Here is a 14,095-nt window from a genome sequence, read left to right on the forward strand (position 1 = left end):
GGAGAAGGGAAGGCACACTGGGATAGGATGTGCTGGACAGAGCTCTTAAAGGGCCAGCTGTGTCTGAACCAGGAGTTCAGTGTGGCTGAAGCCAGGGCTGCCTGAGGGGGGGTGGGCAGGAGGGCCTTGTGTGCTTTGCTGGGAGAGAAGGGGGTTGTTATTTATCACATACGCCAGGTTGGTCAGAACCACCAGGATGCTCTTTAAAAATGTAGGTTCCGGGCTTCCCTGGTGGCGCAGTGGTTGAGAGTCTGCCTGCCGATGCAGGGGACACAGGTTCGTGCCCCGGTCCGGGAAGATCCCACATGCCGCCGAGCGGCTGGGCCCGTGAGCCATGGCCGCTGAGCCTGCGCGTCTGGAGCCTGTGCTCCGCAACGGGAGGGGCCACAACAGTGAGAGGCCCGCGTACCGCAAAAAAAAAAAAATGTAGGTTCCAGGTTCCCATCTCAGACCCACTGAATCAGACCTTTGAGGAAAGAGCTTTGGGATTTGTGTCTTTAAACATTCTCCAGGTATTTCTGATGATTGACCAAATTTGGGAAATGTGATTGTGGGCAGAATGACTACAAAAACTAAGATAGCCCATCTGGCCAAGACGGGGCTCGCATTTCTCCAGACCATCCCAATCAAAGGGAGAATGCAGAGCTGTGTACCTAGTAGGCCAGCATCACTTGCTCTGAGCCGCCTTCTCTCTTTTCCCTGAATCTGCCCAGCTTCCGGGAGGATGCTTCCGGGAGGATGGACCAAGGTGGTTTTAATTGTTTTATTCTTTGTTTATCGAGGAGAGACATACCCTTCACCTGCCTCTGCAATGAGACTGTCAGTTCTTGTTCCCACAGTGCAGAGTAGCACAGCCCATGGTGCTCAATCAAGGCTGGCATCTTGACGTAGGTTCTCGGCCATTCCCATGTCAGACCATTTTTGGGTCTTGTTTGGACCTTCCAATTGCCCTTGGAGGCCCTAGTCACTGAAACATTCCCAGCTCCCTCTCAAGCTCAACCAGGAGAGGTCCTACAAGGGGGATGAAATGGCAGGAAGGGTCCTCATGCCCACACACATACGGGTACTAGGGATGTGTAATCATTCCATGATTATAAGGAGACCTGCTCTACACTCCTGCGGGCAAACCTCTCAGCTCCTTCTCATGACAGCATTTTTCTTCACCTGCTCATTGTGAAAGGAGGCCCTGCATTCTCAGTCTAATATGCCTCTCACTCACTCCAGATCCTTCACTCACCATCCTCTTTCTCCTACATCTTCGTTCTCTTTCTCTGTGCTTCTTTTGCCCACAGCCTACAAAAGGGCTCAAAATCCCAATATCCTAAACAAACACCCTAAGTAGCCCAAAGCTTTCTGTCCACCTGACCTCCCTCATGTGCCCTTTCTCCTTCCCTCACTTCACAATGAAGTCAAAAAGGCTGTCTACATGTCTGGCCTCTTGAGCATCCCCCCCTCCCCATCCATTCACTCCCATCCCACTGCTGTTTCTGCCCCCCAAAGCTCCACTGAAAGGTCTTCTTCCAAGACCAAAGCCAACAGTCTCTTTCCAGTCCTTTTCCAACAAGATGATTCTCAGTGTTGCCATTATTAGACATATCCTGGTTGGAAACTCTTCCTGCTTTTGCAGCTTGATTTCCCTCCTACCACGTTGACTGCTCCTTCTCTGTTTCTTTCACTGGATCTCCTTCATCTGTAAGGATTGTGTTCCCAGATCCATTCTAAGTCTTTTCATTCTCTTTGCTCTCTCCAAGAAGGGTTATCCATTCCTTACACTTCTGTTCCCAACTGTGTGTTGATGAAATGACCCCCAAATCTCTCTCTTGAACCCAGATTTATCCAGTTTCCAACCAGTGTATCCAAATGTCATTGGATGAAATGCAGGCACTTCAAATGCACATGCTTCCCTCTTGAGTGCTGTCAAGCTTGTTCCTCTTCTTGTATTTCCTTTTAAAGTCACCGATTGGTCCACGTCAGAAAACACTGAGTCATCATCTATTTGTTCATTGAATAAATGTTTACTGAGTGCCTACTATATACCAGGCATTATGGTGGTCACTTGGGACACAATGTTGAATGAGACCTCTCCTTCTTCCTCCATCTCACGCCCAATCAGCCATCAAGTCCCATCCCATTCCCTAAATTCCTCTTAAATCTGTCTCCCCCTTCATGTTTCCAAAGCCTTGGTTGATGACCCCAGATTTCTTACTTGGGTAACTGCTTCAGCTTCCTAACTGGTCTCACTCTCCCCAGTATCCCTCTCTAATAGCTCTACTGATGCCAGAGTAATCTTTCAAAAATTCAGACCTTCCTCCTATTGCTCTGGTTCAGAAGAGAGAATGGCCCTCATCCTTCCCAAGGCTGATCCCAGTGCTACCAGTCCCAGCCCCTCCCATCTATTCTGACACCTTGTTCCATCCAGTAGCACAGCATAGCTACTGAAGTTCATGGGCAATAGACCCAGGAAGACTGGGTTTAAATCTCAGTGCTGCCACTTATTTCCTGGTTATGTGCTATGAGTAAGTTTCTTAACCTTCAACCCGTCCACGATTCAGTTTTTTCATCCATCAAATGGGTCTTTTTAAAACCTAATTAATTGTGCTATGAAGAGAATGAAAGAAAGTCATTTACACAGAAGGCCTAGCTCAGTTCTTGGCACATGACAGGCATACAATGAGAGACAGCTATTATTGTTATTACCAACAGCCTAACACTTCTACCCTTAAAAATCCGTTTCAGGATAAAACTCAAGCCTTTCTACCAAGCACGTGTGTTCACCATGATCTAAATCTTGCTGACCTTTCCAGCCGCATCTTGATATAGGCATGTTGAATTATTTTCAGTTCTAAGAGACTGTTCCAAACCTTGGTGCCTCTGCACATGTATCCACTCTGAAATATTCATTTCTAAGCCTACTTATCCTTCAAGACCCTGTTCAAATGTCATCTCCTCTGTGAAAAGTTCCCTGACCTTCCAGGTAGTGGCTCCTTCCTAGATTTTCCCATCGCACTCTAGACTCATCTCCATTAGCACTTATCCAAACTCTAGCTTTATATTTACTTACATGACTTCTCTCCTATGTGCATGCTTCTGTGCAGGACAGAGATCATATCACGGTCAATGAACGAATAAATGCTCATCTCATGAAAAATACTGTGAACTTGGAGAGGCTGTGATTTTTGCTGAAGGAGATGTTCCCAAAGTGACCAGACAAGCAGTCCTTGGGCACACTTGAATCTCTCCTGTGGGCCAGCGAACAGGGGTAGGAACACACTATGCATTTTCCCTGCTATTTGCAGGAAGGCAGCTCCGAGTCTTCAGTCTAAGATCTTGAGTTTCTACTCTTACACCCTCCTTTTGGCACTGTATGCTCCCTGGCTGTCTTCCTGGGTGGTGTCAGTAAGGAACTCCCTTCAGCCTTTCTGGGCTCCCCTAGCACTACCTGAAACCCAGTAAGAACCCATGAAGCTTCTAAGAACACCCTTCTGAACAACTTGACTCTGAGGGAGTGTCCTTCAGAGGGGCTGGCTTCAGGAAGCCAGGTTGGAGTGACCTCCTGCAGGGCATGTGGGGTAGTGACCAATATGGGGCCATTGACTTCCACACACGAGCCAAGGCTAGGCCTTCTGAGGGCAAATCAAATTGTTTCTCAGAAAATTCTCACACCTTACCTACACTTCCTCCTGTACCCCACCTTTAGATTCAAAAGCAAACAGAGATAAGCATTTTTAACAATGCCCAAGAAAGAGTCCTCCAGTCAGCAACTTAATAACTTCATGGTAGTAGGTCCTTCTTCTGGTTTAGTCGCCATTTCCACCCTCATGTGGCTGAAACATCCTTCTCCATTGACTAGGTTCATCATCAAGTGGTTTGATAAAATATGAATCTTTCTTTGTAAAATGCCTTGCAGAGCTAATCTGTTTCCAGTGTTCCAAGTATTATGGTCCTAGGCACTCCTGAGCAAACAATTTTAAAATGTTGAGTAAAATTTAAAAAGAAAAAAAAAGCTTTTTACAAGTTAGTAAGTGTTATGAACTTGATTATATCCCCCTAGAATTCATATGTTGAAATCCAAACCCTCAATGTGATGGTATTTGGAGATAGGGCCTTTAGGAAGGTGATTAGGGTTAAATGAAGTAATAAGGGTGGGGCTTTAATCCAATGGGTTTGGTGTCCTCAAAAGAGGGGAGGAGATAACAGAAAGTTTCTCTCTGAATGTGCACAGAGGAAAGGCCATGTGAGGACACAGTGAGAAGGAGGCTGTCTATGAGCTGGGAAGAGTCCTCACCAGAAACCAAATTTGCTGGCATCTTGATCATAGACTTCTAGCCTCTATAACTGTGAGAAAATAACTGTCCCTTGTTAAAGCCACCCAGTCTATTATATTTTGTTATGGAAGCCTGAGAAGACTAGTATAGTAAGAATTCTCAGAGTCTAAAACCCAGTCAATGTGGAGATACAAAATGTGATTCAGAGCATGAAGCTGGCTTTGGCCTTGAGTGCATTTTTAAAAACTGGTGAAGTAGAGCTTTGGTTTTCAGGGCCTTGTGGAGAAGAGGGAGAAGGAGACAAAGGTCAGGGTCCACCAAAGTTAGGGACTCTCGATGACACCCCTGAACAAAGTTGAGCTAGTTAAGGCTGCACCCTTAGTGTGAGGATGAACTAGAAATAAGCCTACCATCCTTCTCATACAGCACTGCTACCCTCTGGGTAGATCTCGAGGCTGATTGTTTATCTCAGACCTTGACACTGAGTGAACAGCAAACAGAAAACTGCCCCTGAGACTCCATCATGCTAAATCTGTCTTCACATCGGTTTTAAGCCTTCAGATTACTTGGGTGGTTTGAAACCTTCATACTCAGAATTTAGTGTGAAGAGGTTTCTGGCTGGTAATGACCCCAGGCACTGAGCAGAAGCAAACACACCAGCTTCTACCCAGGTCTCAAGGAATTCCCACAGACAAAGTTTATGATTCTAACCACATAGTCAAAAATTACAAAACAAAGAAAGAAACATGGTTCTGGGGGCAAGAGGTGAGAAAAAACAGGCAACAGAGTGAAACTTGCGAAGATTTCATATACTGAGATTCATAGACACAGAATATAAAATAAATGTGTTTAACATATTTAAATAACTTAAATATATGTAAGGAGCAAGAGATTATAAAATTAGCTCAAAAAGCACCTGAAAAAAACTAAATAGGACTTCATAAACTAAAAATAATGATATTTGAAATGAAAATAAATCTCCAGTGAATGACTTCAACGGAGGTTAGACATAACTAGATAACTAGATAATTATTGAACAGAATGAGAGAAAATGACAGAAGTTAAGAATCAAAGAAGATAGAGTGAGAAACATTAACATGCCTTGTCAGACTTCCAGAAGCAGAAAAGAGAGAGAATAAAGGAGAGACAACAGTCGAAATGACAATGGCTAAAAATTTTCCCAAACTGATGAAAGATGCAATCTATAGATTCAAGAAGCTTAATGATATCAAATAGGATGAATACCAAAATATCCACAACTAGACATATGACAGTGAAACTGCAGAACACCAAAAACAAGGGTAGGATAGAAAGAGGAAAAACTCCAAATCATTTTATGGGTTAACAATATTTTGACACAGAGATCTGGCAGGGGTGTGTGTGTATGCATGTGTATGTATGTATGTGTGTGTGTGTATGTATGTGTGTGTGTGTGTGTGTGTGTATAATATATTCTATTTTGTTATATATATAATACATAACAAAATAGAAGCAAGGGCTTCCCTGCTGGCACAGTGGTTGAGAGTCCACCTGCCGATGCAGGGGACACAGGTTTGTGTCCCGGTCCGGGAAGATCCCACATGCCACGGAGCGGCTGGGCCCGTGAGCCATGGCTGCTGAGCCTGCACGTCCGGAGCCTGTGCTCCACAACGGGAGAGGCCACAACAGTGAGAGGCCCACGTACCACAAAAAAAAAAAAAAAAAAAATAGAAGCAAAATCACTATGCAAAATATTAGTAAATCAAATATAGGCATGTTTAAAAATGATAATACTAGATGACCAGGTTGGGTTTATCTCAGGAAAACAAGGTTGGTTTAACATCAGAAAAACCAACCAGTGGAATTCACCACACAGGAGAATAAAGGAGAAAATCATATGATTATATCAATAGATATAGAAAGATGCTTAATAAAAGTCAACATCCATTCACAATAAAAGCTCTTAGCAAACTAGGATTAGAAAGGAACTATAAATTTAAGAAAAAGACTTCAGCAAACATCATACTTAATGGTGAGGAAGTAAAACATTGTGTTTAACACTGAACAATGGTAAAAGTGCCTACCATCATCACAATGGTTTGACATTACACTGGAGATTCTAGGCAGAACACTGGGGCAAGAAAAAGGTTGAAGAAAAGGTATAAGATTGAAAAGGAAGAAATAAAACCATAATTCTTTGCAGATGATAACTGTCTTATGTAGAAAACTCCAAAGAATTCACAGATAAATTATTATGGAATAGTTGCTATATACAAAAATCAAAGTATAAACATTAATTGCATTTCTAACCACCATGCAAGAAAAAGGTAGAAAATAAAATCTTAAAAGTATGATTTATAAAAGCAACAACAAATATATCTAGGAATAAATATATTAAGAATTGTACAAGATTTACAATGGAAAAATTACACAAGTTTACTGAAAGCCATTAAAGAAGCCCTAAGTAAATAAAGATATAGCATATTAATGGACTGGAAGACTTGGTCTCATAAAGATATCAGTTCTCCAATTTATCTGTAGTTTTGGTATAATTAAAATAAGATTGCAACAGGTCATTTTGTGGATCTTGGCAAGATACTTAAAAAATTTATTAGAGAACAAAGGGCACTTCACAGGAAAAAAAGTACTAACTGGGAAATAAAGATGTGAAAACATGTATATAGCAGTGCAAAATGATACATGATAACACAGATAAATCTTAAGGACATAATTTTGAGTGAACTTGATTAGCACTATATACATCATGATTACATTTATATGAAGTTCAAATGTTGGCAAACTAAATATTTTTATGGAAACACACTTATGTGCTAACTATAAAGAAAAGCAGAGGAATAATAAAGCACACAATCGAGGTAATGGTGACCTGAGGGATAGGGAATGGAATGAGGTTAGTGAGGGACACACATCACTAAGATATCTGTGTTTTGTTTTGTTTTTCTTGAGTGGGGAGATGGCTACACAGGTGTTTGTTGTATTGATGTTCTTTATATCTTACATTTTACAAGTATGCTTTTTATCTACTTGGTATTTAGTAAAAACCATTTTTAATAATTGTCTGCAGAGAATCTACCACAACCAAGTTCTGGGTTTGAAATCCCTGGTAGAACAACTGTCCCCAATCCAGTCCTGCCCATAGGACACTCCCCATCCTCCCCAAGAGCCTTACCTTGGCGGGGTTGAGTGCTGTGATGATCCACACACAGTGTGCGTTGTTGTCATATTGAATGGGGAAATTAGGGGAGGTGATGATGCCCGAGGGGCCTCGAAGGTGGGCATCACACATACGGGCTGCAGAGAGGAGATGGAAGACAAGCATTTTAGTTTAGGTTAGGATGAGTTCCCATCCCCACCTCCCACTCCCAGCCCAGAAGAGACTGAAGTTTGTACATCCCAACCCCAGATATAACTTCCTACTTCCTGTTTCCTTCCCCCATGGTTCTTAGCGGGCTCAAAGGAAGTCACAGTTCCACAAGCACTGGGAGAGGAGTAGGCTCCATATGCCTTGACCCGCTGCTCTCTAGGCAATGATGAACTTCCACCGTCAGGCTAAGCAAGCCCCCTACCCTGACTCCACTGTTACCGAGCAGCACATCTCTACCAAGAGGGTGTGGGCTACTATACACCTTGACCTCAAGCTAGGTGGACCCCATGCACCCATGGGCCTGCTAAACTGCTCTCTTCCTGCTCTGCTGACTTTTCTGCATTCCCCCATTTGCTCTCAGGCCTCCTGAAGTAGAGTCTCAGGGTGTCCTTGTCAAGGCCACCCCACTAGGTATCAGAATGTCTGAGCCCAAGGACTCTGCCGGGGCCTCTGGCTCAGCCCAGTGCCAGGCACCTAGAGAGATTTTCAGTGACTTCCTCACACTTAGCAAGTGCCTGAAATAGGCTTTTGACTGGAAGCATAAAGATTCAAGGTGAATTAGAAGTGCACTCCTCAAGTAGATATAAAGTGTTATCAATCACAACTTAATCTAATTAAGCTCTTTAAAATAGCTTCTAAACTAATTAGATTAAGTAGTGATTGATACCAGTTAAGGTACTACATTGTATCTAGGTGTTTGCCTTCTTTAAAAACATGTTCTTTAGTTCCAACCACTTCATTCTTCAATGTTAGCGCTCAGCTATTTTAATAAAGAGTTCTATGAGCCTGTTCTGTTGCTGCCCACATGGCAATTTATCTTAATTGTAGGCAAAGTGCCTAACGGTAAAGAAATAGTGAGCAAACTCAACAAGCCTAAGTATATAAAATGAAAGTGGTGTCAAACCTGGTTTCCTCTGATGGGGCAAAATATCCTAGAGCTCCTCTCCGTGTGTGGACAGGGCTGTGATAAACCTTTCCCAGGAAACCCTTCCTAGGAGGGCCTGGGGAAACAGGCTCCCCAGCTCTGGACATAATTAATCTCTTCTCATTTCACACACTCATTCCTGTGCTCATTCATTCCCACATATACTGAGAGCCTATTAACAGGCCAGGCAGAGTGTGGGGAGAGAAAAGTGTCTAAGACACAATCCCTCTTCTCTGAAGGGCCACCAGCAAGTGGAGGGAACAGATGTGAAAAAGAGTTACAACTGAGTGGAGCGAGTGTTGTCAGGGGTTACGTGCAAGAGACCCGGGGTCAGAATTGCTGGCTCTCCCAAGTCCTGCACCTGAAGGATCTTCTCATCCTGACCTCAAATGTTGAATCAAGTTTGAACAAAGCCCTAGGGGAACCCTCTCCCGCACTCCCCTCCCGTGCATCTGATTGCTCCTGTAATTCTGTGCTGAGAAACACTGACAATCACTGATTCCACTTGATATAACTGGGCCTGAAGGCAGCACCACATGGGGAGGAGAGAGCAGGCTGTGGGGTTTACCAGCTTGGCATTCTGGGTTATAAGTCCACTTGCTGTTTGTTTAAGTCCGGTAAGTTAGAAAACCTCTCTGATTCTACTTCATCTGTAAAATGGGACTAGTGATATTGCCCCACTGAGGCATGGTGAGGATGAAATTCTATGACATTTTGGATATGAAGGTTCACCAAGGATCCGGGACATCGTCAATATTTAACAAAGGGAGGCTGGGACTGTCAGACTCTGATATTATGTTCATTCCATCTCACTATCCCCAAGATTTCTCAAGGCCAGGGATCTTAATTTTACCCTTCCTGAAGTTTCTTTATAGGATTTTTTTCCCATGACCACACTGGAGACTGACAACATCACTAAACAAATTAGAATAAGATAATCAAAACCCAAACCCTGATCCCAGCCCACATTTGCAAAGAGGACCTGTGGATTCAGAATGCTAGGCCTGCAGGGAATCCTGACAAATCTCTACCAGCACTACCTTACACCTATTCTGGAGACTCAGGTTTTGCTGCCAAAAGCCCTCAGCTTCAGACTTAATTTATCCTGCACTTGTATCCAAAAATTAGATGGTATTTGCAGTTTGCTGAAATGTGCTGAAGATAAAGGCACAGGTCAAAAAGGCATTTACCACTTTAAGGGCTTAGAGGGGTTTTAATTAAAATATTACAATCTGCAGCTAGTTAGCATGGAGCACCTAAAAATAGGTTCAGAAGGGAGCATCAGCTTCTTTTTTCCTCTGCTGTCTGGGTAAGGTCAGGGGGTCTGCAGACAGACAGACTTCTCCCTGAGCAGCCAGCCACTGGGATCCCACCAGCAGATGGATAGCTCATCGCTGTGACCCACAAGGGCTGGCGAGATGGCTGATGCTCAGACAGTGACTGAATAAATGAATAAACACATATTTATGTTTCTCTATTTTCCTTTTCCCATCAAATGCCTTGCTGGATAGCTTTCAGGAGACTTTTCCAGGACCTTCCATGCCCAAGCTCTGCTGCAAAGTCCCATTCTTCCTCTGAACATCACTACACCATATAACAGGGGCAGTCTTCCAGGGGACTTTAGGGAGATATCATTTAGACCCACAGCCAGTTCTGGCATCAAAACAACTTGGTACCAAAAAGGGAACTGCTCCAGGTGCAAGTGCCTCTGGTCTTCTATCTTCTCCCCAAATCTTATTCTCACCCTGCTCCATGCTGGCTTCCCTCACTTCTCCTACTACTGACCTCCCTCCTCATCCTTTCCTTTCCACAGTTCTCTCTCTAGAACCAACTCCTGGCCACCAATTCTAACGCAAACAAACTCTGACTTGCAGCTGCAACGTCTTTCAGAACTGCCTGCTCCAACTCCTGCCGTGAGTGAAGCCCATCTCCCCCTCCTGAGTCCCCAGCACTCCGCAGTGGAGAGCTTTCTCCTCCCCGCCAGCGTTTTTTCCACAAACAATTGCTAACCCCCTGGAGGAAGTCTTCTCTGACCTTCATCTGTATCTCACTCCACTGACACCAACTTTCTCTCCACCATCAGCTCCCTGTCTTCTCCTCCATCCTTACCCAACTTAGATCCCATGGTCCACCATTACGATCATTTTCTTGCAAATTCAACTTAGATCCCATGGTCCACCATTATAATTTTCTTGCAAATTCACCTAAGTCCCTTGCTCCTTTTTCCTTTAAATGATTGCCCGAAAGACATCAATTGTGGATGAACTTCTCCACCTACATTCTCTAGCCCTGCCCCCATGCAGTAGAGCTTTGCTGGAGAAAAATCGCATGAGTAGGAAGATTGGTGTCACCATAAATTCATGATCACCCACCTCAAAAAGTCCTGGATATTGTCCAGCAACTCTGCCATTTAGCCCTATTAAGCTCACTCTCCCACTGCTCAAAGACCCTTTCATGCTTCCTCCATGTCCCTCGGACCTCTCACCTTTCCCCTTGCCTCCCCTTACTCTCAGGTGATGACCTTGCTTCAGTCTTCGTGGGTGGAACAGAGGACATGTGGCAGGCGTGCCCTCTCTCTCACCCCCCAAGTCTGCAATCCCGTCTGCTTATGTGCTCATCGTCTTCCTTTCGTTTCCAACAGAGGGATGGCTCCTTCGCCTTTCAGAGGTCAGCGCCTCCTCCTGAGATCAGGTGTCCCTGCCCAAGGTCAACCACGTCCATGGCCACACCCAGGGCCTGTTGTTCTGGGACCCAGGAGAGTCCATCTGTGAGATCTTAAACTCCATCACCCCGTTCCTTTCCCTGCTGCCTACGCATCCAGCAGAGTGACTTTGGTCTCGATGCACCACCTGCTGTCCTAAACCCTAGGTCTCTCCAGACCCCGGGCTCCCTCATTTCTCCCCATCTCTCCATCCCCTCCTGACCCTTCTTCTCTCACTACCTAGTCTGGACCTCAAGACCCTCACCAGCAGCTCCTGTAACACTCTCCTATCTGCCTTTGATTAACCATCTCTATTCCTAATCCTGGGTGCCCGGGGGCTGCCAGGAGAACCATGGCACCACCACGGACTTGTGGTTTGCCATTGTAATGGAAGCTTTGGCCCAAGTCAGTCCTCTCTCTTGTCTTTGTTCCGTTTCCTTGACAGTTCCTTACAGGGGCAATTTCAAACATCCACCACTTAGTTGAGCCACTTAACCCCAGGGGCTGCTTTCCAGTCTTTGTTGTACTCGACGTCTCTAAAGTGTCTGACCCTGCTGACCCTTCTCTCTCTGTGAAACTCACATTCATTGGCTTCCATGATGCCTCTGGCTGTTCTCCTACCTCTGCGACTGATCCATCTTATCCATTAACTCCCTAAAAGTAGTTGTTTAAATCTGGGCAAAGAACATATAATACTTTGCACAGTTCCTGCCAATTTTCTGTGAGTTCACAATTAGATCAAAATAAATGTTACCAAAAAGTGGGGCCAAGGGGGAGGAGAGGTCGTTCTATGTGGTTCCATCTAGTGTATTTACTCCAAATTGGTGTCCAGGTGCAATTTTCAAGTAGAAGTAGGATAGAGCCTTTGGACTGTGGTGGAATCTCAGTTCCAAAGATTAGCTTTGGGCCTTTGGGCAAGTTGGCGGACCACTCCAAGCTTTAGCTAAACATAAAACATGGATGTTGCCTCTTTCCTTGTAAAGAAATTATGAAAAATGTTTACCGTACTGCTTTATACAAGTATAAATAGCTTAATGAATGGGAGCTTTATCATTAGTACATACGTATAGGTAAGGGGCTCAGGGAACAATGGGGCATGTATTCTAGTGAAGTCAGTGCATCACCCAGGGGAGAATAACTACAGAGGAGAGGAGAGGAAGGCGGGGGTAGCATGGGGGAGGGACGAGGGTAGGGGTGAGGGGGTGGAGAAAAGAGGAGGGGAGGGAGATGAAGACAAAACTCTGAACAACATTAGTGTTTAAGGGGGAGGTCCAGGAAGCTGACCCAAGATGGAAGACAGCCACCTGTAATTTTCACGGCATTAAATTAAACTTTTTTGTGCAATATTTCCCGCATTTCACTCCCACCTTAGGAGAATGAGCGAGAAGATTCAGAGCATTTCAGTAATTTGCCCTGTGCCATATGGTATGTTACTAGCAAGGTTGGAACTTGAACTTAGGTCTCTGAGTCCTGAGTCTGGTGTTCTATTTACCAAAAAAGCTCTTATTCTAGGAAGAAAAATAATGTACGACTTTCTGTTGATGATCAACTCTGTGACTCAGTGACTGTATTTCACCTGGGGCTGGTACTCCAACCCTATCCTCTGTCAACACCAATTTGTGGTCACAAGAAACCAGATCTCCTGGTTGTCAATTTGGTCCACTTCACTCCATCAGTGGTTTACAAACCGTGTCCCCCAGAACCTCAGGGGTTCCCTGGAGGTGGCTTCGCGGCTGCTGGAAGTGGTGAGAAGGGGGCAACTCCAAATCCCCCGCCCCTACTTCATTGACAGAAGCTCCACGGCATCTATTTTATTTATGGGACCTCTGCAAAACCTTTTTTTTTTTTTTTTTTTTTTTTGGCGGTACGCGGGCCTCTCACTGTTGTGGCCTCTCCCGTTGCGGAGCACAGGCTCCGGACGCGCAGGCTCAGTGGCCATGGCTCACGGGCCCAGCAGCTCCGCGGCACGTGGGATCTTCCCGGACTGGGGCACGAACCCGCGTCCCCTGCATCGGCAGGCGGACTCTCAACCACTGCACCACCAAGGAAGCCCCTGCAAAAGCTTTTAAAAAATATTGGGCTGCCTATGTGAAATAAGTTTGACAAGCCCTATACTATACTGCCTGTATCTGGGCCTGAATAGAATTAGTTTATCAGCATAACGATGTTTCATGTTGTCCTCAATTCCTTTGGATGATCAAAATTTTCTAGTAGTTAAATGAGAAGCTTATTTCTTCTGGTGGGAAGGGAAGAAAAAAAAGGCCTGTGAATATCTAATTTCAAATTCCAAAATGAGGGCACGGTCCCCAATTGTTCATTCATTTCAATCACTGATTCATTCAGGTTGTCCTCAAACATTTGTTGAAAACCTATCATTTGCCGGGTCCCATGTTTTGGTAGAATTAATTGTGTGGAAAATGAATGTTTAAAATCAAATCATATTTTAAATGCATTAGAGGAAAAATAATACCACTGTGTGTGGCGGTGAATCCTTTTCAGACTGTGATCTTTTGGTAACCTGCTTATTAGTGGAGCTATTGTGGAATTCAAAGAGTTTTGTCCCTTTCCGTTTTTAAAGTGGGCTTCATTTAAACTCTCTGTTAAAAAATCACAATTAGAATAGTAATTCTGACTAATTAAAAATAAGAGATTTTAAAAGGAAAACTTTCAAAACTGCCAAAATTAAAGAACCCCCCCACCCTTGAATTTTTTTTTTTTTTTTTTTTTGCAGTACGTGGGCCTCTCACTGTTGTGGCCTCTCCTGTTGCGGAGCACAGGCTCCGGACGCGCAGGCTCAGCGGCCATGGCTTACGGGCCCAGCCGCTCTGTGGCATGTGGGA

At 44.4% G+C, this 14,095-nt stretch overlaps 1 protein-coding gene across 1 annotated transcript in view; it reads right to left on the reverse strand.

Moving 5' to 3' along the window:
• CSMD2 (CUB and Sushi multiple domains 2) overlaps positions 1 to 14,095 on the reverse strand; it is a gene marked incomplete at both ends in the record, with an annotated part of 669,667 nt that overhangs the window by 305,145 nt on the left and 350,427 nt on the right. The window contains 1 exon segment of the mRNA XM_079698551.1: positions 7,435 to 7,556. Coding sequence (XP_079554677.1) covers positions 7,435 to 7,556 — 122 coding nt within the window.

The sequence above is a fragment of the Hyperoodon ampullatus genome (genome assembly GCF_949752795.1).
Source record: "Hyperoodon ampullatus genome assembly, chromosome: 2".
Taxonomy (NCBI): Eukaryota; Metazoa; Chordata; class Mammalia; order Artiodactyla; family Ziphiidae; genus Hyperoodon; species Hyperoodon ampullatus.